This window comes from Saimiri boliviensis, chromosome 5 (assembly GCF_048565385.1).
Source record: "Saimiri boliviensis isolate mSaiBol1 chromosome 5, mSaiBol1.pri, whole genome shotgun sequence".
NCBI lineage: Eukaryota > Metazoa > Chordata > Mammalia > Primates > Cebidae > Saimiri > Saimiri boliviensis.
This window is the reverse complement of record NC_133453.1, coordinates 37,792,793-37,819,041: the sequence shown is the minus strand read 5'-3', so window position 1 is coordinate 37,819,041 and position 26,249 is coordinate 37,792,793. Positions and strand designations below refer to the sequence as shown.

Sequence of the window (26,249 nt, the reverse complement as noted above, 5' to 3'; positions counted from 1 at the left end):
TATCCCTATTAGTAAATATTCACTAGATACTAAGAGATGAAGAGCCATGATATATGTAATTTCCCCTTAAATGTTCTGGAAAATTTTATGTGTGACTATATGTATATTAAAATATATATACACTATATCTGTGGAGAAAGTAAGCAAATGATAAAAATTTAGGAGGCTGGCTCAGTAGCTCATACCTGCAATCCTAATACTTTGGGAGGCTGAGGTAGGAGGATCACTTAAACCCAGGAGTTTGAGACCAACCTGGGCAACATAAAATCTTCATTTTCACAAAAAATTTTAAAAAAATTAGTTGGGTGTGGTGGCTTATGCCAATGGTCCTAGATTCACAGGAGGCTGAGGTGGGAAGATTGCTTGAGCCCAGGAGTTAGAGTTTGCAGTGAGCTAGGATAGCACTTCACTCCAGTCTGGGCAATAGAGCAAGACCCTATCTCTAAAAGAAAAAATTCGGGATAAAGTGTTAACAGTGAACTTGGGTAAACGATTTGATGTTCTTTGTTCTATTCTTATTGCAACTTTTGCCAGAACTTGAGCTTTTTCCAAATAAAATCTAAAATTAAAAAAGTAAGGGCCGGGTCTAGTGGCTCATGCTTGTAATCCCAGCACTTTGGGAGGCTGAGGTGGGCAGATCATGAAGTCAGGAGTTCAAGACCAGCCTGGCCAACACAGTGGAACCCCATCTCCACTAAAAATAGAAAAATTAGCTGGGTGTGGTGGCGGGCGTCTGTAATCCCAGCTACTTGGGAGGCTAAGGCAGGAGAATCAATTGAACCTGGGAGGTGGAGGTTGCAGTGAGCCTGGGCGACAGAGCGAGACTTAGTCTCAAAAAAAAAAAAAAAAAAAAGAATAACGATTATGTCCTAGGCATGATGTGAGTACAAAAAAGAAGCATAGTTAAATCAACCAAGAACATAGAAAACTGAGAGGCAAAGAAGTGTTTTACATCTCTCTCAGAAACCAGTTTATGTATATTAGCATCTGCTAAATGCTAGATGCTTGGCCTAGATATCAAATAATAATGGAGCAATTAACTATGCTATATTCTACAAATGATGTGAGACTAAAGTTCATTTTTAGCTTTACAAACTTAACTTATTGAAAACATGCGGTGCAAACTATTGTGCTTTAATTTTTGTGTTCTATTGTATGTAATAGTTCTCACCCCTTTTGTTTATGTTAGCATATTCAATTTTTATTACAAATATATTGGAAATTATGTTCATCTGTTACATCTAATACAGGGACTTTAGAATGAGTCATTGATCACAAGTTGTAGAATTGCATTTTTATAATGTTAATCAGGTGAGGATGCTTGTTGTTGTTTGTAGCATAGGTTGTTTGGATAGGATATAAGCAATCTATTAGTTAATACCATAATTTATAAAGGATGCACAAAATGGAAATAATCTCATGGAAGAACCTAACTGAAAGCTAAATTAAATTTATCCTTTTTAAAAAAAATTTAAAATATTTATCAACTCAGAATGAAGGGAGATTTTATCCAAAAGCTTAATTTTTCTACTACGTGACTGAATTTTTAATTTGAAACTCCAGTGAATTTTGTATTGTTACAAAGACATGAAAATCTTTGATAATGTTCTTAATTAAATAGGAAGATTATTAATGTTCTAACATGTTATGTTTAAAATGAAAATAAATACAGCTGGCATAATCATTGTTTTGCCTTCCACACACTGGAAATAGGCATAGATTTGGAAAGCAGTGCAGTAGCAAATGAGGTCTAATATGATTTCTAATTAATCTGGCTGTTAGATCCGGATCTTAGAACTCTATTCTGCTATCAGTGAGTCTAGCTATTGCTTATACTATGTGGTTTGTCCTATGGTCAGTTGACATTTCTTCTTAGCTTTGAAATAATTATAAGGAAAGTAGTTTCAATAGCTCCACTACGGTCATTAAGAAGAAAGCATCCAACTCTTGCCATCGCCTCACTGCCTTCAGGAAGATGGGGGTCATTAAAGGAAACTGAACATTGAAAAAAAAAAAAAAAGAAGAAGAAAGCATCTTAGACCAGTGCTTTATCAGTAGATTATATTTAGATGTACAGAATTTCTATGTGGCTGTCCTTTAGATATTTTATTTTTGTTAGCTTTATCTAGTAATTTTAAATGCTTTTTCAGGGAATGAAAAAATGTCTCTGATTTTTATAAATTTACCATCTACTTGTTGGAAGTATCATCATAATATTACTCTTTATTCTCCAATCTCCATACCACTATGCCCATCTAAGAGATTCATTTTGTATTGAATTGAAATGTTCTTGATAAAAGCACATGCAATTTGTATTGGCTTTACCAAAACCTGTAGAAAAATGATATACGTCAAAACTACTAGAATTGTCATTAAAAAACAAAAATAATCCCAGCCCATACTGGATCTGTATCCTCAAGATGAAAGAAGCTAATGTGGTCTCATTATCTATTATTACAAAGTTTCAGAAAGTGGCAGTGTAGCCTGGATTTCTGAAAAATTTCAACTTTAATAATATGCTACTAGTCTGAGCTGTCAGTTTAGCATTACTGCTGAACAAATTCTTTTACAGATAGGAAATTTTAAGGGCTGGTTTCTTGTTTATTTTCCAGTTATTTGGAGATTTAACCTAGCTACCATGTTGCATAATTCAAAAAAAAAATCTTTTAATTGATGAACATTTAAGTTATTGGCTAGACTTCCTTTTCAAGATTATGCCAATCCTAGAGATACATAGTTCAAGACACAAATCTAAAGTAAAATACTAAATTTGTTTTATAATTGTTTTTGTAATTGTGCCATTTCTGCTTGCCCATGTTGTAATTTATTATTAACTTCTTTTTAATGGTAGACGAATCCTTAGTACTGTGGAAAAGAGCAGACAGAAATATAAACCAGCTTCTCTCACAGTGGAATTTGTTCCTTTCTTTTATCGTAAGTAACACCTCTAATTTCTTTTGCTGTGATTATCGTCTTATTCTGATTACTTTTTATTCTTACTCTGATTCTGATATTGATTCTGTTTTGTGAATTTATAAAATAAAAGTTGTAAGAACATGTCACTGGAGTAAGTTACATGATTTGTGTTTGACTGCAATTATTGTACATGGTTTTATTTAATTTGCTGTTCTCAAAGTGTTTTTTCTTTTTTGAGAATAGCTGAATATTTTAATGATGGTGGTTTATTTTATTTTATTTTTGAGACGAATTCTTGCTCTGTTACCCAGGCTGGAGTGTAGTGGTGTGATTTTGGCTCACCACAACCTCTACCTCTTGGGTTCAAGTAATTCTCCTGCCTCAGCCTCCCAGATAGCTGGATTTACAGATGTGGGCCACCACACCTGGGTAATTTTTGTAATTTTAGTAGAGATGGGGTTTTGACACATTGGCCAGGCTGGTCTTGAACTCCTGACCTTAGGTGATCTCCTGCCTCAGCCTCCCAAAGTACTAGGATTACAGGTGCGAGCTACTGCATGCAGCCAATGGTGGTATATTTTAGAACTTCAGAATTTTTACTGAAAATAGGAAACTTGAGAGAGTTAGCCACTGTATATGTGACTTATACATGCCGTCTTTCAAAAATATAGAGTAATTTGCAGAATATAAAAGGAATGCCGTGTTTCTTGCATATGTATTTCCCGTTCAAATTTGTCACTTAACATTTTGCCATATTTGCTTCAGTTCTTTCTTTTCCCTGTGAAATGAAACAAGACAGAAATAGTCCTTTGTTTGCTTGCTGAAGATGACTACATTGCTGACTCTGCTTGACAACCAGTAGTGATACTGGCTTTAGCTAGGTAATGAAGCTCCACAATAGACCATCTCTGGAAACTGGCCTCACTTAAAAAATACAGGACAGGAAACCCAGCATGCAAGTAGAACAGTATTAGGTGTTTCTATTCAGCAGGAGTCCTCACAGCTATCCAAGGGCTATTCTTTGGTCCTCCAAGTGAAGTTATAAAATCAAATTGGTGTCTCAGGGAGTCACTTGGCTTAGAAGTAAAGTATCCCTTAGAAGCCTTTGTCTCTTGCATATATAGATTGTGCACATATTTTGTTAATTTACCGCAAAGTATATTGTATTTTATATGCTTTGTAAATGATTTACTCATTTTTGGGGAGAGATGGGGTCTCCTTCAGTTGCCCAGACTGGAGTGCAGTAGTGCAATCATAGCTCACTGTATAACCTCTAACTTGTGAGCTTAAGTGGTCCTCTTACCTCAACCTCCCAAATACGTAGAACTACAGGCATGTGCCACAATTCCTGGCTAATTAAAAAAATTTTTTTCGTGGAGACAAAGTCTCACTATGTTGCCTAGGCTAGACTCAGACTCCTGGCCTCAAGTGATCTTCCTATCTCAGCCTCTCAAAGTATTGGGATTACATGTGAGAGCCACCATGCCCAGCCTGATTTATTTTAAATTGTATATTTCATTTTTAAAACTAGTATTTAGAAATATAATTTGTTTTTACATATTGATTTTTATATCCTTGTTCTCATATTTGGAAGGGAAAAATTCAGTCTTTCACCATTAAATACAATATTAGCTGTATGTTTTTAAAATAGATGCTCTTTATTAAGTAGAGGAAATCTTATTTTAACCCATTTGCCAATAGTTTTTATTATTGAATGGACATTGGCTTTTTAAAAAATGTAACTAACTACCTTTGGTTGTGATTATATAATTATATTAAATTTTCTTTGTCTTTTTGTTTTGTTTCATTTTGAGAAACAGGGTGTTGTCCAGGCATGGTGGCTCACGCCTGTAATCCAAGCACTTTGGAGGCCAAGGCGGGCAGATCACCTGAGGTCGGGAGTTCAAGACCAGCCTGATCAACATGGTGAAACCCCGTCTTAAAAAAAAAAAAAAAAGAGAGAAACAGGGTGTTGCTCTGTTGCTCAGTCTGGAGTGCTGTGGTATAATCATAGCTTACTATATAGCCATAACACCATCTGTGAGGGCAGCCCCACCCTTGAGGCACTGGGTAGGTCATACTGGCCCATGGAAACCTGACCTGTGGTCCTGCCCTTTGAAACCAAGGAAGAGGAAACAGCTTTGCCTCCTGGATCTTTGGTGGGAGTAGCAGCCCTCGTGATCTCTGAATTGCTTTCGGAGTTATTTTTATCACACATTCAAACTGAATAGCTTTATGGTCTGGTCTATGGAATCCAAGAAGTCCAGCAGTCTACCTTCATTCCTTCCCACTTTCTCTGTCCCCTTTAGTTCAAAATGGTAGTGTCTTTTCTGGTATAATTCCATATCCATTCCTGGCTTCACTGAGCTGGCTAATTAAGTCCACTAGTTATATCCATGGTCTGTTTCAGTCATATCCTCAGTATTTTCTTCAGAACAAGCTTTCTTGTGTGTTTGTTTTTTGTAATTTGGATAGGCTGAGAATTTTCTAAATCTTCAAATTCTGGTTCTTTTGGGCTTAACAGTTTCTTCAGTTTATTTCTCTCCTCATTTTACTGTAAGCAGTCAGAAGGAGAAATCAAGCTGCTCCTTCAGTACTTTGTTTAGAAATCACCTTAGCTAAATATCCTGTTTCATTGCTTGCTGCAAGTTCTGCCTTCCACAAAACACTAGAACACAGTTCAGCCAAGTTCTTTGCCACTTTATAATGAAGATTACCTTTCTTTTTTTTTTTTCTTTTTTTTTTTGAGACGGAGTTTCGCTCTTGTTACCCAGGCTGGAGTGCAATGGCGCGATCTCGGCTCACCGCAACCTCCGCCTCCTGGGCTCAGGCAATTCTCCTGCCTCAGCCTCCTGAGTAGCTGGGATTACAGGCACATGCCACCACGCCCAGCTAGTTTTTTGTATTTTTAGTAGAGACGGGGTTTCACCATGTTGACCAGGATGGTCTCGATCTCTCGACCTCGTGATCCACCCGCCTCAGCCTCCCAAAGTGCTGGGATTACAGGCTTGAGCCACCGCGCCCGGCCTGAAGATTACCTTTCTACTAGTTTTCAATAACACACTCCTTATTTATGTTTGAGAGCTCACCAGAATTGCCCTGAAGGTCTGTATTTCTAGCACGTACCTCAAAACTCTTCCAGCTTCTACCCATTACCCAGTTCTAAAGCTGCTTCTGTATTCTTAGGTCTTTGTTATAGTAGCAGTCTACTTCTTTGTACCAACATCTATCTTAATCTGTTTGGGCTGGTATAACAAAATACTATTGATTCGGTGGCTCAAACAACAATACTGGTCATATTAAATGAGTTAAGGTTCTCTTTTCCTCTCTTTTCTGTGAGTTGGTTTGACAATGCTATTATGATTTTCTTAACGTTCACCAGCAAATCTGGACCTGGAGATTCCTTTGTAGGAAGTTTTTGTTTTGTTTTTCATTGAGACAGAATCTTGTTGTTTTGTCTAGGCTGGTCTCAAATTCCTGGGCTCAAGTGATCCTCCCACCTCAGCCTCCTGAGTAGCCGAGACTATAGGCATGTGCTATTGTTCCCAATGTGAAAAGGTTTTAAATTATGGAGTAGATTTATTTACTAGATAAGGGGCTACTCAGATTATTTTTTTGTGCGTTCGTTTTTGTAATGCATGTCTTTCAAGGAATTTGTTTTTCATCTGTGTTGAATTTATTGGCATAAAGTTGTTCATATTATTTCTTCATGTATCTTTTTTAAATCTATGGGCTCTAGATTGATGTCTCCTCTTTTATTCCTGACATTGATAATTTACATTTTTCTCTCTTCTTTTTTCTTGATGGGTGTAGCTAGAGGTTTTTAAATTATATTGATCCTGGCACATTTCTGTAGTCATGGCTACTTTAGAGGCTGAGGCAGGAGGACCACTTAGCCCAGGGGTTTAGAGATGTAGTGAACTATGATTTGCACCTATGAATAGCCACTGTACTCCAGCCTGGGCAACATAGTGAGACCCTGTCTCTTAAAAAATTATATTGATCTTTTCATTGAACTAGCTTTTGATTTCACTGATTTTCCTCTATTATTTATTCATTTCCTTTTTCATTATTTTTTCTATTTAATATTAACTCCTTCTTAATTGCTCTTCTTTTTCTAGCTTCTTAGAGTAAAAGTTCAATCTTTAATTAGATATTTATTTAGACCTTTTCTAGAATGAACATGAATCATTACTTTAGTTGTGCCCCACAGACTTTGATATGTTTAATTTTGTTAAATTAAAACAATTATTTATTCTTTTGGTTTAAAATATTTTCAAATTGGGGAAATGTCAGTCAAAGGATACAAAATTTCAGTTAGGAAGAATAAATTCAAGAGAGCTACTACATAACATTGTGACTGTAGTTAGTAACAATGCATTGTATACTTAAAAATTGCTAAGCACATAGCTAAGAGAGAGCTCACCACAAAAAAAGTTAAGTATGTGAGGTAGTGTTTATGTTAATTAGCTTGATTTAGCCATAATATATACATATTTCAAAATAGCCTGTTATTCACCATAAATATATGCAACTTGTATTTGTCAATTTAAAAAGATTAAGTTAATAAAATGAAAAGGAATATGTTGCTTAACCTGCAAATGTTTGGAGAGTGTCCTGACCTCAGGTGATCCCTCGGCCTCCCAAGTGCTGGAATTTCAGGTGTGCAAGCAGTAGTAGTGTCAGTGGGTTGAGAAATAGGCGAAGGGAGACTTACTTTTCCTTGTCAGTTATTTTATACTGTTTTTTTCTTTGTCATGTGCATGTATAGCCTTTTTAAAAACAATATAATAATTTATAATATTAAAGGAAAGGTTATTATTAGTACCAGAATTTAGAATATTGGCTCTGGAGTGAACTTAGGAAATATATTTGTCCAACTCATTCATTTTATAGTTGACTAGTTATGGTCAGTTTTTACTAATGAGAGGTAATAGCCTTAGTAAAGAGATATCTAGGCCAGGCACGGTGGTTAACGACTGTAGTCCCAGCAACTTTGGGAGGCGGAGGTGGGTGGACCACCTGAGGTCAGGAGTCCGAGACCAGCCTGGCCAACATGGCGAAATGTCGTCTCTACTAAAAATACAAAAATTAGCCAGGTGTGGTGGCAGGTGCCTATAATCCCAGTTATTCCAGTGGCCAAGGCAGGAGAATCGCTTGAACCTGGGAGGCAGAGGTTGCAGTGAGCCGAAATTGCTCCATTACACTCCAGCCTGGGCAATAGAGTGAGACTCCATTTCAAAGAAAAGCAAAAAGAGGACATCTAATTTTATGCCAGTTTGGTTAGTTTGTAGCCCTGTCAGTAGCCATGTGACTTGAGGCAAGATATTAACTTCTGACCTTCCTTTTTCTCATTTAGAAATGGGGACCAAATATTATCCTTATATGGAGAATTATGAGAACTAAATGAGATGACATAAATACCTAAAATGCTATCTGGTAGATGGCTTCTCTTTTCCTAAGACAAAATGTATATCAACCTTGCATTTTAACACAGATTAGCCTTTTCACAAATAGTTCATGTTTGTATCAGACATTCCTTAGAGATAAATCATATTGTGAAAGAAAATATTGTTTATTAATGTGTGTACTTATTTACAGAATGTTTTCAGGAAAGTGAACATCTCAAGGAAAGTCTTAAGTGTTGCTTATTGCATCTTTTTGGAGCCATTGTAGCTGGTGGGCAGGTAAGAAAAATGTTGAAATTTAATAAATAAAATTATTATTACAGTACAAAAAGCTTTCCATGGATTAGTGTATTCTTCGTCTCTTTATAATTTAATTCATCATACAAATATTGAATTTATATATTGTTTTAAACTAATCTACTTTTATTTTCCAAAAGCCTAAGTAATGTTTAGCACTGACAATAAAATTACTGAATAAATAAGCAAATTTAACAAGTTTTGGTATTGTAAGTTTTTATTTATGTTAGCTTTCAGATACTAGTTTTTATTTCAGATGACAGAGAAAATCAGCCTTATCAGTTCACTTGATGAAATCAAACTCTAGTCGTTTGGTTTCTAAAGACAGGAATTTAGCCATAATTGATTTAGCCAGGAATTTATTCACTCTTCTGTGTACCTGTAATACTAAATGCATCTATGTAAGTTTATGGTTTTTTTTTTTTTTTTTTCAAAAAAATCTAGTATTTTAAAATTTACAAAAAAGAATTTCTAGTATATATATATATATATATATATATATATATATTTTTTTTTTTTTTTTTTTGAGACGGAGTTTCGCTCTTGTTACCCAGGCTAGAGTGCAATGGCGCGATCTTGGCTCACTGCAACCGCAACCTCCACCTCCTGGGTTCAGGCAATTCTCCTGCCTCAGCCTCCTGAGTAGCTGGGACTACAGGCACGCGCCACCATACCCAGCTAATTTTTTGTATTTTTAGTAGAGATGGGGTTTTACCATGTTGACCAGGATGGTCTCGATTTCTTGACCTCGTGATCCACCCACCTCGGCCTCCCAAAGTGCTGGGATTACAGGCTTGAGCCACCGCGCCTGGCCCTCTAGTGTTTATTTTTTAAGGTAAGCATGTAAGTGGTGTCATAAACTTTTTGGTTTTTGTTTTTTGAAATGGAGTCTTGCTGTGTTACCTAGGCTGGAGTTTAGAGTCACAATCGTTGGCTCACTGCCACCTCTGCCTCCCAGGTTCAAGTAATCCTCCCCCCTCAGCTTCCCTAGTAGCTGGGACTACAGGCACAGACCACCATGCCCAGCTAACTTTTGTATTTTTAATAGCACAAGATTTTTGCCATGTTGCCCAGGCTGATCTTGAACTGCTGGGCTCAAGTGATCTGCCCACCTCGGCCTCCCAAAGTGCTGGAATTACAGGAATGAGCCCCCCATGCCCAACCACTGTCATAAACTTTGAATATAAATTCTAGTTGGCAAAAGGATTTATAGTTCAGAAAGTGCATTCTTATACATGTTTTCTTAAACCACACAGTTTAGATCAGAGGTTCCTAACACTTTTTGTACTTTTTTTTTTTTTTTTTTTTTGAGGCAGAGTTTTGCTCTTGTTACCCAGGCTGGAGTGCAATGGCGCGATCTCGGCTCACTGCAACCTCCGCCTCCTGGGTTCAGGCAATTCTCCTGCCTCAGCCTCCCGAGTAGCTGGGACTATAGGCACGCACCACCATGCCCAGCTAATTTTTGTATTTTTAGTAGAGACAGGGTTTCACCTTGTTGACCAGGATGGTCTCGGTCTCTTGACCTTGTGATCCACCCGCCTCAGCCTCCCAAAGTGCTGGGATTACAGGCGTGAGCCACCGCGCCCGGCCTTTTTTGTACTTTTTATACCGTATACTCCTTTGGCAATCTGATAAAGCCCTTTGTCAGAATGTTTTTAAATGCCTGAAATAAAGGAAACCAATTAAACTGAAATGCAGTTACTAAATATTAATAAAACAAATCTGTGACATAGTAATATGTGCTTTTTTTTCTTGCTTTTTTTGATTATACTTTATGTTCTGGGATACATGTGCAGAGTGTGCAGGTTTGTTACATAGGTATACACATGCCATGGTGGTTGCTGCACCCATCAACTCTTAATCTACATTAGGTATTTCTTCTAATGCTATCCCTTCCCTAGCCCCCCAATCTCCCGACAGGCTGGATGTGTGATGTTCTCCTCCCCATGTCCATGTATTCTCATTGTTCAGCTCCTACTTATAGAAAGAGAACCTGCAGTGTTTGGTTTTCTGTGCCTGTGTTAGTATGCTGAGAATGATGGTTTCTAGCTTCATCCATGTCCCTGCAAAGGACATGAACTCATCCTTTTTTATGGTTGCATAGTATTCCATGGTGTATGTGCTATATTTTCTTTATACAGTCTGTCATTGATGGGCATTTGGGTTGGTTCCAAGTCTTTGCTATTGTGAATAGTACTGCAGTAAACATACGTGTGCATGTGTCTTTACAGTAGAATGTTTTATAATCCTTTGGGATTGCTGGGTCAAATGGTATTTCTCATTCTAGATCCTTTAGGAATCACCATACTGTCTTCCACAATGGTTGAATTAATTTACACTCCCACCAACAGTATAAAAGTGTTCCTATTTCTCTACATCCTCTCCAGCATCTGTTATTTTCTGACTTTTTGATGATCTTTCTAACTGGCATGTGATAGTATTTCATTGTGGTTTTGATTTGTATTTCTCTAATGACCAGTGATGATCAGCTTTTTTTCATATGTTTGTTGGCCACATAAATGTCTTCATTTGAAAAGAGTCTGTCCGTATCCTTTGTCCACTTGTGCTTCTTTATAATACATTAAGTAAAAAAGTTATAACAGTAAATCTAGAAACTAATGTAACTTTCAAGAAGAAATTAGCATAAATTATATTTTGAGAGACTGTAACAGCTATAATAAATGAAAATGCATATGATTTTTACTGGTGACAAAATCTCAAGTTTGTTTTGTTTTGAGACAGGGTTTTGTTCTGCTGCCCAGAGTGGAATGCAGTGGCTCTATCATGGCTTACTGCAACCTTGACCTCCTGGGCTCAGTCAGTTCTCCCACTTCAGCCTCCTAAGGACTACAGGTGCATGCCACCACAACTGGATAATTTTTGTATTTTTTGTAAAGACACTGTTTTGCCATGTTGCCCGGGTTGATCACGAATTCCTGGCTCAAGCAACCTGCCTACTTAAGACTCCCAAAGTGCTGGGACTACAGGTGTGAGTCACTATGCCAGGCCAACAAAATCACAAGTATTATTTATACATACTGTGCTTTTGTTACTTACATTTAAATTTCAAGGAAATACTCAATTTTAGTTAGAGGTTATAAGAAATTAACTTATCTATTTTTTCCCATCCATGTTTACAGGTCTCCTTAATTCTCTCCCCTCTATCCCTGTGTTTCTTTCTGTTAGGTTGAAAGTTCTTATCTTCTCTTTTTTAATTATCAGTTTTTTCTTTCACATTAAACATTCTCTTACTAACATCAATGTACTATGTTCTTAATATTGTTTTACCAAAGTACGTATTATAATTTAAAAAACGTAGAGACCTGTATTTTTAAAAACTGAAGTAAATTTTATTTAAAGATACAAAATTATGCCAATAATACTATAGGCATATTACCTTATTATTTGGGGCATTAGGAGGAAATTCTTGTCTACCTTCAGGAAGACATCATGAAGATTGATGCTTAGATATTTATGTGAGTTCAAGAGCCTTTTATAAGGCTCTTTAACTTATAGCTGTAGGGAACTTTTAATCTTCTAGCAGTAAGCAGTTGTTATTTGTTTGATAATTTATCATTTCTTACTCTGTTTGGAGATTTGAGAGAGTATAGTTTTTGTTTCTCAAGTGAACTTTGTAAAAGTTGACTTTATGTATTTTGGGGATTTCTTTTTTATTATGTCCAATTTAGATATTTTATTGAGTATTAATTTTGTAAATACCATTCTGAGTTTTAAGAGTTTCCGATCTGTTGGTACTGATGCAATTCCCTTTTCCTCCTTGTTTTTGATCTGTTTTGTTTTCTCTCTATATTATCATTTTTGTTTTCATTGAATGGCCCTTATGCTCAATGGCCTTTCTTAAAAAATTATTTTTATTCATTTTTACCTTTGTACCTTGTTAGCCTCCAGAGCACTACTGAAATTTCCTTCTCTTTTGTTTGTCCTGTCCTTTTATTGGTACCTTGCCGGAGTCGCTAGTTAGGTTTCCTGGTGGACTGTGTGACCTTTTCCTCTTCACTCTAGGTAGAAGAACGGAGTCTCTTTGTAGTGAGACAGGTGATGACCAGAATCTTATTTTCCAGTTTATGTTTCCTTAATCATGTTTCAGTATTAGCTGATTTCCCCTTTTGGATCATTATCTCCCCATTTCTATAATTTCTCTACTACACTGAAAAAGTGAGTAAGTATACAGGAATGAAAATGGAAGTGGCATTGTTATGACTAATGTAGAAGCTGATTGGATCACCTTCTCTTTTTGAAAACACAGAGACTTGTTCTTGTTAGTACCTAGCAGTAGTCAAGCCCCAAGAGACCTCCATAATGAAACCTAACACTGAAATCAAGTAGATATTGGAAGTCCAATTTATTATTTTATATACTGAAAATCCTTGTGATCCAGTCATAGTTATAGTGGGCTTTATATCAAAATTAGAAAGTTGCTTGTTGAATATGGCATTAGTATGAGGACATTTAGATAAATTGATTTCCGTGTTTTACTGGTCACCTTGACATATAGCTACCAATTACTTAGTGTATGGAGTTTCAGAAACATGTTTGTAGAATCGAAACCGAACCAGTCATCTTAAATGTTTAAATCAGTTGTGATGGATTTTCTGTAACCAACCTGGAAACCTGAGAGAGACTTAACCAATTCAAAGTTTTTTTTTATTTGTTTGATTTTGCCTAAGAAATCCAGGTTTAGGCAGTTCTCGCCTGGTACAGCAGCTCAGTGAGAACATCAAAGACTGAGGTCCTTTGATATTCCTGTTCTTTCTGTACCCTGCTACTTTAATCTTGGACTTATCTCTTCATGATATAAAGGCGGCTCTAAGCATTATGTCTATATTCTAGGCAGGAAAAGTGAAAGGACCAAGGGCAAAGGGTCCTTCCCTTTTTATTTATAAAATGATACCCTCTTTGTAGTCTACTACCAGATATCCTTGACCAAAACTATGTCACATGGCTACCCTTAGCTGGCTACCCTTTCCTTCCTCTCAGAAGTAAGTTTTCTGAGAGGAAGGAAAGATTTAATATGTATGAACCACTAGCAGTGTCTATCAGAGTATCTGTTACAAATTTTTATGTGTTTATTTATTAAAAGAAAAAGTTGGCCAGGCATAGTGGCTGACACCTGTAATCCCAGCACTTTGAGAGGTTGAGGTGGGCAGATCAGCTGAGGTCGGGAGTTCAAGACCAGTCTGACCAAGATGGAGAAACCACATCTCTACTAAAAATACAAAAATTAGCTGGGTGTGGTGGCACGTGCCTGTAAAATAAGCTACTCGGAAGGCTGAGGCCGGAGAATTGCTTGAATCCTGGAGGCGAAGGTTGCTGTGAGCCAAGATTGCGCATTGTACTCCAGCCTGGGCAACAAGAGCAAAACTCTGTCTCAAAAAAAAAAAAAAGAAAAGAAAAGGTTGCCTGCAGATGTATTAAATTCTCATTGTTGCATACATAGAGCACTATTCAGTTAGGTTTAGGTTTCATTTTTATTGTCTCTAATGTTTCAGAGGAATGCTTTGCAAGCCGTTTCTCCAGCCACTATGGAAGTTCTTATGCGAGTTTTGGCAGATTGTGATTCCTGGGAGGATGGAGATCCTGAAGAAGTGGGTAGGAAGGCAGAACTAACTCTGAAGTGCCTTACGCAAGTGGTACATATCCTTCTCAGTAGCAACTCGGATCAGCGTCAAGTGGAAACCAGTACTATTCTGGAGAACTATTTTAAATTGCTAAATTCAGATCCTTCAGCTTTACCTAATCAAAGAAGGTCCAGACAGTGGGAAACCCGATTTATAGCTCTACAAATCAAAATGCTAAGTAAGTATTACATAATGACAACTTTTTCTAAGTCTGTTTTTTATTTTCATATCTCCCACTTTCTTTTGAAATACAAGGCCATTTTATGGAAACTCTTGATTATTTAATTCAGATATCATGTGGCTGCTTAGACTTTGACTTCAAAATAATTTACATAGAATTGACGTGTTTGTTACAACCTCTTTACTTTAACAATAACAAAGTCAAGTCTCTATATTGTTTTGAAAGTGTAATCTCCTAAAAGCATCAATGTTAAAAAGAAAGCTATGACTTTGAAATTCTAGGAAAAGTAAATTTTCAGAAAGCACTGTTTGTGGTAACCTATGGCAGAGTCACATACAATAAATTTTCTATGTGCCTCTGTAACATCTCTGTAGAGGTTACTTGAAAAATCTGCCCTTTCTCAGCTGGGTGCGGTGGCTCATGCCTGTAATCCCAGCACTTTAGGAGGCCGAGGTGGGCGGATCATAAGGTCAAGAGATCAAGACCATCTGTCCAACACAGTGAACCCCATCTCTACTAAAATACAAAAATTAGCTGGGCATGGTGGCGCATGCCTGTAGTCCCAGCTACTCGGGAGGCTGAGGCAGGATAATTGCTTGAAGCCGGGAGGTGGAGGTTGCAGTGAGCCAAGATTGCGCCACTGCACTCCAGCCTCGTGCCTGGCGAAAGAGCAAAAAGAGAGACTCTGTGTCCAAAAAAAAAAAAAAAAAAAAAAAATGCCCTTTCTCTAGAGGGCCTCTGTTTTTGTTTATTTTTTTCCTCAGAGCCTGTGTGTGTATGTGTGTGTGTGTGTCTGTGTGTCTTTGTTTCTCCTCCCTTCTCTTTGTGTTAGTTGTTTTGTCACTCTGCTTATTTATCTTTGTCTCTCTGCTCTGTAAACTCCTTCACTAATATGATTTCTTATTGTATTCCCATGTAAAGTGGTTAAATAAAATATTAATAACTGATAGTTCCTTATAGAAATGAAATGTTTTCATTAAAGCTAAACTAGGAAATTCAGTGAAAAGAAAAGTTCTTTATATCCTGCCACACAGACATAACCAACATTAATGGTTTGGTGTATAGTTTCTAGAGACATACAAATGCTTTTATGTGTTTGTGTGTGTCAGTGTCATTTTAAAAATATTGAACACCATAATTGTTTTAAAAATTAGAAAGAAAAATGATTAGCATAAATGTTTGTATGATCCCAAATTTTCACTTTTGCATGGATGATTTTCTTTTTATTTTCCTAGATACCATCACAGCCATGTTAGATTGTACAGATAGACCTGTTCTTCAGGCTATTTTTCTTAACAGCAATTGTTTTGAACATCTCATAAGACTGCTACAGAACTGCAAGGTATTTTTCTATTATTGTTGTTGTCTTTGATTTTAAGAAGACACTGTTTTTTGTTTTGTTTCATAAATGCATGCCACTGATTATAGTGAGTATTATGTAAAACATGTGGATTGCTTGGTGCAAACTGATTACTCCAACTCAAATTGTATGTCATTCACTGAATAATGTTTTTGGATAAGAAGTAGCCTTCGTTTTGTTTTCTTTTTTCTTTTTTTTTTTTTTTTAGACGGAGTCTTGCTCTGTCACCAGGCTAGAGTGCAGTGGCAAAATCTTGACTTGTTGCAACCTCTACCTCCTCAGTTCAAGTGATTCTCATGCCTCTGCCTCCCGAGTAGCTGGGCCTACAGGAGCAGGCTACCACGCCCAGTTAATTTTTTGTATTTTTAGTAGAGATGGGGTTTTACCATGTTGGCCTGGATGGTCTCGATCTCTTGACCTTGTGATCTGTCCACCTTGGCCTCCCAAAGTGCTGGGATTACAGGCGTGAGCCACTGTGCCTGAACAAGAAATAACTTTTTTTTTTTTTTTTTTTTTTTTTGATATAGAATCTCACTCTGTTGCCCAGGCTGGAGTGCTATGGCACAATCTCGGCTCACTGCAGCCTCTGCCTCCTGGGTTCAAGTGATTCTCCTGCCTCAGCCTCCTGAGTAGCTAGGACTACAGGCACGCACCTCCACACCTGGCTAATTTTTCTATTTTTAGTAGAGATGGGGTTTCACCATGTCAGCCAGGAGCTGACCTCGTTATCTACCCGCCTCGACCTCCCAAAGTGCTGGGATTACAAGTGTGAGCCACTGCGCCCAGCCAGAAATAGCTTTTTAATTAAATGATTTATTTAACAAATATTTATTATGTACCAATTGTGTATAAGACACTTTTCATTTGATGTCACAAAATATATGTTGTCCTCATAATGACCTCTTTATAAATTAGGCAAGAAGTTTCAAAGTGAGGGTTTCAGTTTAGTTCTTTTTGACTTCAAGGCATTTGTTCCTAACTTTTACACCATGTAATGACCCAAATGATGATTTTGGGTGTTTATTTCCATTCTTCTCTCCAAATATGGGGTATTTTTGCATAATTTAAATAAAGTTCATAAATGATTTGGTGCCCTGTCAAGATCAAATAATATTTTTAAAAATTATAATTAAAGTAATACATGCTCATTATAAAATGGAAACATTGGTAGCATATTGATTCTCCCATAGAATAATAAATATATTAATTCCAAGATTGTTGCTCATGGGGAAAAACTGGTAATAATTCCCATACTTCCTAATGTAAAAATATGTATTTCTATTCATGAAAAAGTAATATCCTACATCAAGCTGAATAGTATCAATAGAATACGTTTATAAATATATTTTGATAGCTCAAAATCATATTATAGCACTAATACAAACTTTTGAAGCAACCAACTGCTTGATAACTTTTTCATTATCAGTGTTAACCTTTTCTGCAGTTATTCAGAGGTTGTGGAGGTTAATGCAGACTTGTAGAAACCTTAATATGTTTCTAAGTGAATTTTACACAATGTACCATTGTTATTTTGTAACAAAGCAGTATTTTGATGCAAAAATATGAAATAGAAAGAACAGACTTCTTGAAACATTAAAAAAATTTTTTTGTTTCTAAAATGTCAGTACACTCATCTTCTTTTCTACATTCATCTTTTTTTCTGTGTATCACTGTGGCCACTTGTTAGTCTTTCTGGAATATCGCCCTTTCTAAAAATGCTGGCATTCCCTGTTTGGTTCTAGGCTCTTTCCAACCTTCTTAATTTGCTTATCCTTTAGATGTCTCAACTGCATGTGTGGCTTTAGATATCATCTATGATATCAACATTTTTTGTTGTTCATTCAGCTTCCTTAAGGAATTCTACTTGAATATCTCTTAAAAATCTCAAATTTGTTACATATAAAATGGAACAGTTCATCCCCTACTCTTTTGTCTCCCATTTCTTGTCTTATCCCTACAGCTGCTTAAGTCATCCAGGCTGGAGTACAATGTTACCAGCTCAGCTTACTGCAACCTTTGCCTCCTGGGTTCAAGTGATTCTTCTGCCTCAGCCTCTCAAATAGCTGGTGCCTACCACCACACCTGGCTAATTTTTGTATATCTAAGTAGAGACGGGGTTTCACCATGTTGGCCAGGCTGGTCTTGAACTCTTAACCTCAGGTGATCAGCCTTCCTCAGCCCCCAGAAGGGCTGGGATTACAGATGTGAGCCACTGTATGTGGCCTGCTTTTCCTGTATTGCTAATTTCAGAGGCACCGTTATCTTCCCAGTTTCTCAAGGGAGAAACTTGGAAATCAGTCTCAAATTTTTGTGATCTCTCATCTCCCACATCTGCTTATGTCACCAAAATTGACAATTTCATGTTTTCTCCCTTTCCATTCTTTTTTTTTTTTTGAGATGAAATCTTGCTCTGTCACCCAGGCTAGAGTGCAGAGTGCAGTGGCGTGATCTTGGCTCACTGCAGCCTCTGTCTCCTGGGTTCAAGTGATTCTCCTGCCTTAGCGTCCTGAGTAGCTGGGATTACAGGCGCCTGCCACCATGCCTAGTTAATTTTTGTATTTTTAGTAGAGATGGGGTTTCACCATGTCAGCCAGGATGGTCTCCATCTGCTGACCTCGTTATCTACCTGCCTTGGCCTCCCAAAGTGCTGGGATTACAGGCGCAAGCCACCTTGCCCAGCCACTTTCCACACTTATCCCATTCTATGCTGAAGTTAAAACTATCTTTTTGATATGTCAGTCAATGTGATCATTGAATTGAATGTCATCAAAATTCTTTGTTTAAGATGTCCTCTCCAAACCATTAAAATATCCTAGTGATCTTAAAATTTCCTTACCATGACTTGTGAAAGGCTCTAAGACAGGTGTCCCCAAACTACGGCCCACGGGCCACATGCAGCCCCCTGAGGCCATTTATCCGCCACTCCCCGTCCCCCCCCTCCCGCCGCACTTCAGGAAGGGGCACCTCTTTCATTGGTGGTCAGTGAGAGGAGCACAGTATGTGGCGGCTCTCCAACGGTCTGAGGGACAGTCAACTGGCCCCCTGTGTAAAAAGTTTGGGGACGCCTGCATCTAAGACATCTGCTTCGAGGCCTGCCTCTTAAGCCTTTTTTACAAAGGCCCTCATTAAACCCTTCATGTTTTCTTATTCATGCTTTTTTATCTAGCTCCTTGATGCTTTTGTAGCTACTTGAAATAATTTCTTTCCTGTTCTTTTTAAAAAATCACTGCATAATATTTTCTGGTGCTGCTGGGTCTAGATAGATACATATTTTTGGCCCCTATAGTATCTTTTACAAGTTCATAGGGTGACACTTAAACTTTTTGTGTTTCATATTCAACTGTGGTCTATCTGAAGCCAAGCAGGCTGACTTTTATCTCTTCTCTCCCATCATTAGGTATTTGGCACACTGTAGAAGCTTAATAAATAAAGTCGAATTGGTTAAATTTATGGTTGGATGCCTTGAACAGCAGGATTATATTAGGGTAGGGGAGCAGAATAAATATGAGAAATAAAATATATTTGGTTTAAAAATTTGCCTGGCTGCACAACTTTCTCCCAAAGAAGGGGCATAAAATGGTTTTCCTCATCCCTTTCCATCTTTACTTTATGGCCAGCATTTTATAACCTAAAACTCAAGCTGATTTTAAAAGTATTAGAACAGCTACATCATGTATTAAATGATATAAACTACAATGGGATACTGTCCTCCTTTTATGTATAAATTCATTACAAATGTTAAATTATTTATGATATGTATTGGAATATGATTAATTTAAAAATTAGGATTTATTGCAATTTTTTTCAGTACCAATAATTATTTATTTATTTATTGCATTTTCCCAGGGAAAGGAGGAGGGAAGGGAAAAGAATCAGCATGTGTGTTAAAAAATGATTAGAAAATAGGAAAGGAAGTACCTATAGCAAAATCAACCATCAGATAAACACACCTCATTGATGGGGTCTCCAAAGCCCAAAGGAGCTCAGTCTCCTGCAGTTCAGGAATGAGGTGAAGGGATCAGGAAAAGAACAGACAGGTACCTCCCTCTCTTCCCATAATTCAAGATTTCACACAAAGCTCTGGTTTCTAGTAGTAAACATGGAGTTATATTCTTCTATCTCCTATTAAACCACCTCTGGTCACTTTGACGTAAGTTTCTTATACCTGCATAAAAGTTTCAGAATGACTTGGGTATACATTCGTATTCCCTTTCTTGGCCTCGTGACCCCACTTTCTACATGGAAGGCCCTCAGAATTGAGGAATTGTTTCTGTTTGCTTTAAGATTAAAGATTAAATAGGCTTGATCCATCTGAAATACAGCAGTGTCTTAAGTGTTTGGCATGAATCACATCAAGAAAAAGTCTTGACTTGGGAGATTGGAAACAAGGGATGGCTGGTTCCTGGTTTCTTCTGGATTTTTGCATAAATAATTTAAGAATTGCAGAGATGCCTCAAGAATTAACCATGTATGTCTGTAGAGTACAGTGGCACAATCTTGGCTCGCTGCAATCTCTGCCTATACCTGTGTGGCTTTATCAGTTATAAAGACAAATACAATGATAAAACTAACATCTCACATGCGTAAAGAATCTGCTAATTGGCAGGGCGCAGTGGCTTAAGCCTGTAGTCCCAGTGCTTTGGGAGGCTGAGGCAGGCAGATCACGAGGTCAGGAGATCGAGACTATCCTGGCTAACATGATGAAACCTCATCTCTTACTAAAAAAACAAAAAATTAGCCAGGTGTGATGGCATGTGCCTGTAGTCCCAGCTACTCGGGAGGCAGGAGAATCACCTGAACCCAGAAGGCAGAGGTTGTAGTGAGGTGAGATCACGCCACTGCACTCCATCTTGGGGCCACAGAGCGAGACTCTGTCTCGAAAAAAGAAAAAGAATCTGCTAATTACACACTTACAGGGTCATATATAGGGTCATCTCTAGGATACAATATAGTTCCTACTAAAATTTATTAGCGTTGGCTTTTCTTCAGTATATGAAACTCAGATATAATAAATTTCTAATATGAATAATGTCTTTTTTAAAAATACAAAGCTGTTTGTCATAGCTATCATGATGGTGAGCTAATGTTTGTTCTTTGTACTGTGATATAGCCCAAAGTTTCTTAAAATTTATGTCTGGAAACTTGCTGACAGTCAAATGACTTTTAAAAGTTAATTATTTGATACTACCTGTCACATTTTATTTTGAAACAAAAATGCTGGAGAAGAAACCCCTATAAAGAGGGAAAACTGGCTGGGCGTGGTGGCTCACACCTGTAATCTCAGCACTCTGGGAGGCCGAGGTAGGTCGATCGCTTGAGGTCAGGAGTTTGAGACCAGCCTGGCCAACGTGGCGAAACCCTATCCCTAATAATATTATAAAAATTAGCTAGGTGTGGTGGTGTGCACCTGTAATCCCAGCTACTCAGGAGGCTGAAGAATCATTTGAACCTGGAGGATGGAGGTTGCAGCGAGCCATCCCACCACTGCACTCCAGCATGGGTGACAGAGAGAGACTTGATCTTTAGTAATAGTCTTCCTTATTTCAAGAATTTTTTTTTTTGTCGGAATCACTTTAGATTTATCACTAGATATTGAAACCATTAAGTCTTTACAACAAAGAGGAATCTTTAAATAAGCTTCTAAACTTCTTCATTATATAAATAGGGAAAAGTGTCCTGAGGCATTAAATGATTAGCCCTAGGTCAACGCTAATCATTGATGGAGGTAGGATTTCTTACCCAGGTTTTCTGATCCTAAGTCCATTGTAATATGTAATTTTCTAATTGTATTACTGGAACTTAGGGTCACTGTTTAGTGAGTCGGAAAAAATGTTTTCTATGCATTAAATATAGGAGAATCAGCTGTTTTATTGATATAAAAACATTTTATGGACATATTTGATATGATTCCTTGAATATATAAAAATCTTTGGAATCTTGTAAAAACCTAAGTTCCCAAATATATTGCATGATGCTATATAGATGTCTATGATTTTTTTTTTTTTTTTTTTTTTGAGATGGAGTTTCGCTCTTGTTACCCAGGCTGGAGTGCAATGGCGCGATCTCGGCTCACCGCAACCTCCGCCTCCTGGGTTCAGGCAATTCTCCTGCCTCAACCTCCCGAGTAGCTGGGATTACAGGCACGTGCCACCATGCCCAGCTAATGTTTTGTATTTTTAGTAGAGACGGGGTTTCACCATGTTGACCAGGATGGTCTCGATCTCTTGACCTCGTGATCCACCCGCCTCGGCCTCCCAAAGTGCTGGGATTACAGGCATGAGCCACTGCGCCCAGCCCGTCTACGATTTTTTGTTTAAATGATTTTTTATTAGTAAAGAATGACTCCTTTATGCTCGTTTTATACAGTAGTACAGAATCAAGACAGTTTTGCCGTTTACACATTTAGAACCATTGGAAACTTTGGCAAATAAAGTTTAAAGTACCATAAACAATTTATGAATCTAGACGACCTTAAGCTGACTGCTGCTGTTTTCATGCTTTCTTTTTGTATGAGATTCATCAACTTATTTAATTAAGTATGCATTGATTTCCTTAAGTATTTGTGTAAAGGCTTTTTGGCTTGGCAGAATGAGTTTCATCATACTATAGAGTACTTTACAATTCCATGGAATCATATGTTAAACTTTTATGATAGCTACGATGAACCTTAAACATTTGTCAGTTATTTTGTTTTATTAAGTTTCAGGGCTATGATTTGAATTAACGTAAATTTTTTAAGCTGCCCAAAGATTGTTCATATGAATTGCTCTATTGCTTTCTGGAAAGATGTTACTCATTTTTACATTGATCAGTTTTATCTGACCATTTGTTTCCCTTTACCTAAATATGACATATTATTATTTTGAAAACCTTTGCTTATAATAATGCCACCTTTCATTTTTTTTTTGTTTATTTTGTTTGAGTCAGAGTCTTGCTCTGTCACCCAGGCTGGAGTGCAGTACTGCTATCTCAGCTCACTACAACCTCTGCCTCCAAGTGATTCTCCTGCCTCACACTCCCCAGCAGCTGGGACTACAGGCAGGTGCCAACACACCTGGCTAATTTTTGCATTTTTAGTAGAGACAGGGTTTCACCGTGTTGGCTAGGCTGGTGTCCAACTCATGACCTCAGGTATCCTACTACCTCGGCCTCACAAAGTGTTAATTATAGGCGTGAGCCATGCCTGGCTGGCCTGGACGACACCTTTCATTTGTTAAGTCTCTGTTATGTGCCAGATACTATGCTAATAAGCTAGTGTGGATGATGTCATTTAATATGTATAGCTATTTGATGAGGTATTTTTCTCCCTATTTTTGAGGAAAGCTTGGCGAAGTAATTTTCCTTAAAATCTGATAGCCAATAAGTTGCAGAACCAAAATTTAAACTCAAGTCTCTGATTCCAAGACCTATAGTGTATATCAATTTATTATGTTAAGCCTTACATATACTCTTGCATAATATATAATGCCATACCTTTATCTAGTTTATTTTATAGTACATATTTCAGCACATAACATGACCTTTTGTTTTCTCATTTCTAAAATAATAGAACTTCCTAAGAACTTCTTTTCTTAGGATGTTCTTAATAAGTTCCTTTATAAATCTAACTTTCTCCCACTTTTAATCTCATTTGAACTTTCTTTCTCTGTACCCAAACTGTGGGCAAGGCAAAGGCCTTTTGTAATGCTGAGTTTTACGTACCGAAACTAAAATACTTGATTCCTTTCTTTTATTTAGAAGAGAGTAATGCCCATATTTGCTAAATATATTCTCAATCTTTCTTTACAGAATACAAACTAATATAAATTAAGCTCAATTCTTGATGACTTTGGAGAATGCTTTTAAATTCATGTTTTAACAAAATGTGTGGTCAGATAAAGTTTGGAAATGCTGCAGCCTGACCTCTCTTGCCAAAGTACACATTAGCATATTTGAGACTTTGAGATGTGTTTTTAGAAAGAACTGTTTTTAAAGTTGGTTCGATAGCATTTCACAGACCTCCTTAACTATAGAACCCTTACTGGGTGTTATGTACTACAGTACCTTAGTCTGTGTCAGTAACAGCTTTTCTTCTTTTCTATGTGTATTAGTCCATTTTCACGCTGCTCATAAAGACATACCTGAGACTGGGTAATTTACAAAAGAAAGTGGACTCATAGTATTCCATGTGTCTGGAGAGGCCTCACCATCATGATGGAAGGTGAATGGCTTATCTTACATGGCGGCAGACAAGAGAAGAGAGCTTGTGCAGGGAAACTTCCCTTTATAATATAAAACCTTCAGATCTCATGAGACTTATTCATGTATCATGAGACCTCCCACCGGGTTTCTCCCACAACACATGGGAATTGTGGGAGTTACAATTCAAGATGATGTTTGGGTGGGGACGCAGAGCCAAACCATATCACTGTGAGACATTCTTTGCCGATTCTTTAAGAAGTTAGGAATTTTAAAGAATTCTAATTATTGCCATTGTTTCTTATTTTAGTAACTTTGAATTCCAAGGGAGAAGTGTATAATAATTATATGATATATAAACTACTGTTAGTTCGTAATCTAAAAAGTGAATAATATTTAATTTCCAAAAGTGTGGTATACTTCACAAGGGAATTCTTGCATTTATTTTCAAGAGACATGGAAAACCCTTTAAGCTCCATTGCTGCTTATAGGAAACAATGTAATGTTCTTTCTCCATTATTCTTGTCTCTGTTTTTAACAGCTATTTTTAAATGCTAACAATAAGGTGGCAGACAAGAACGAGAAAGACCTTGCCAACAAATTACTGACAGAAATGAATGAGGACCAGGTATCTACAAAGCCTGCATCTTGTTTCAGCTGAAGTCCAAAATCAACCAATGGGAATAACTATTCCTGTGCTTTTCGTCTTATACAGAAGATACACAAACATTGTCTAATTCTAATATTCATTAATTATTTTTGAAAGTTACTAAAAAGTTAAAATAAAAAATTACTTTCATCTAAAGGATAAATATCTTGGTGGTTGATACAATCAATCAATACCATTCCCTCTATGTTGTATGGTCTTTTCAATTTGAGGAGATATAAAGTACAGGAATGGGATCTCAATATCAATGCTGTCTACCTGGTGGTGACTTTTCTAAGCACTGTGATATATTGGGACCTTAGGGCTTTCTTTGTGAATACATGTGGTCATTGTTAATATCTTGATTCTTTGCTTTTGTTGACAAGTCATGATTATAATTCAATGGACAACCTGAATCTTGGAGGAAGGGAAGAAGATGCTGAACTCTCTCTTAATTTAGCATAAAACTTTACTTTTTGTGTTCTAGAAATTGAAGTCTATACAAGTATAATAAAGCAAAAATATGTAATTTATGTTGCTTCTCTCAATACATTAGGTAATTTAGTTTGAAAAAAATAAACCTACCTTTAAAAATTGCTGTTATTTTTCTTTTCCAAAATATTTTCAAGAAAATTTACATAATGTCTTAACATTGTGTTAACATCCAAGTTTATAAATAGAATTTTTGTGTAACAAGAGATATTATCATCTTATTATTTATCCTAGATGCGAAATATCAATTTACAGAGTACTGTTTTAGATTTCTGTATAAATGTTAATTCTTCTTAAGGCCTACTTATGTAGATTAATAAAACAGTTATTATAGTCTCTTAGAGGTTCATGTTACAATTCCAAATTATAAGAGAAATGAGATCTTTTTGACTTCTTTTGGATAAAGTCTAGAACAGACTTGTATGAATTTCTGCTGTATGCAGAATATTCAATGCATATTATAATATGTTTATTACATATGTAATAAATTTATTCTGTGTAATAATGTTTAACAAACATCAACAATAAACAGTATTCTAGATTAAACAACTTGTCAAAAAGTGGTAGCAATGTAGCTTAACATTATAAAGAAAGCAGTTCTCTTTACTCAAATCTGTTTTGCTGGGAGAGAGAGGGGACAATTTTATTTGTGGAGTGACTGCCATCAGATCATAGTAATATATATATATTTTTAGACAAGGTCTTGCTCTCTTGCCTGGGCTGGAATACAGTCGCACAATCAGAGTTCACTGCATCTTCAACCTCCCAGACTCAAGCAGTCCTCCCACATCAACCCCCAAGAAGCTGGGACTACAGGTGTGTGCCACCACCCCTGGCTAATTTTTTGTATCTTTAGTAGAAATGAGGTTTTGCCATGTTGCCTAGGCTGGTGTCAAACTCCTGGGCTCAAGCGATCCATCTCCTTTGACCTCCCAAAGTGCTAGAATTATAGATGTGAGCCACTGTACCTGGCCCATAGTAATACATTCTTGAAAGCAGATTTTTGGGACTGTTTGTTTTTACAGCCTTCTAGTCCTGAGTCTATGCTTTCATGATTGTCTAAGCCTGATATAACAGTCATGTTCAGTTTTTTAATATTCTTGATGTTAGTTTTTGTTTTTGCTGTGAATAC

The 26,249-nt window shown here is 36.9% G+C and overlaps 1 protein-coding gene across 10 annotated transcripts in view; it reads left to right on the top strand.

The window, feature by feature from the left end:
• Positions 1-26,249, top strand: part of NBEAL1 (neurobeachin like 1) — a 210,698-nt gene that overhangs the window by 46,925 nt on the left and 137,524 nt on the right. For 6 of the 10 annotated variants that reach the window (XM_039470091.2, XM_074399224.1, XM_074399223.1 and 3 more), the window contains exons 7-11: positions 2,852-2,934; positions 8,518-8,603; positions 14,132-14,438; positions 15,677-15,783; positions 24,521-24,607. In XM_039470091.2, coding sequence (XP_039326025.2) covers positions 2,852-2,934; positions 8,518-8,603; positions 14,132-14,438; positions 15,677-15,783; positions 24,521-24,607 — 670 coding nt within the window. Of the gene's footprint in view, positions 1-2,851; positions 2,935-8,517; positions 8,604-14,131; positions 14,439-15,676; positions 15,784-24,520; positions 24,608-26,249 lie in introns of those variants that run through there. The other 4 variants (XM_074399227.1, XM_074399225.1, XM_074399228.1 and 1 more) reach the window with 3 other exon arrangements.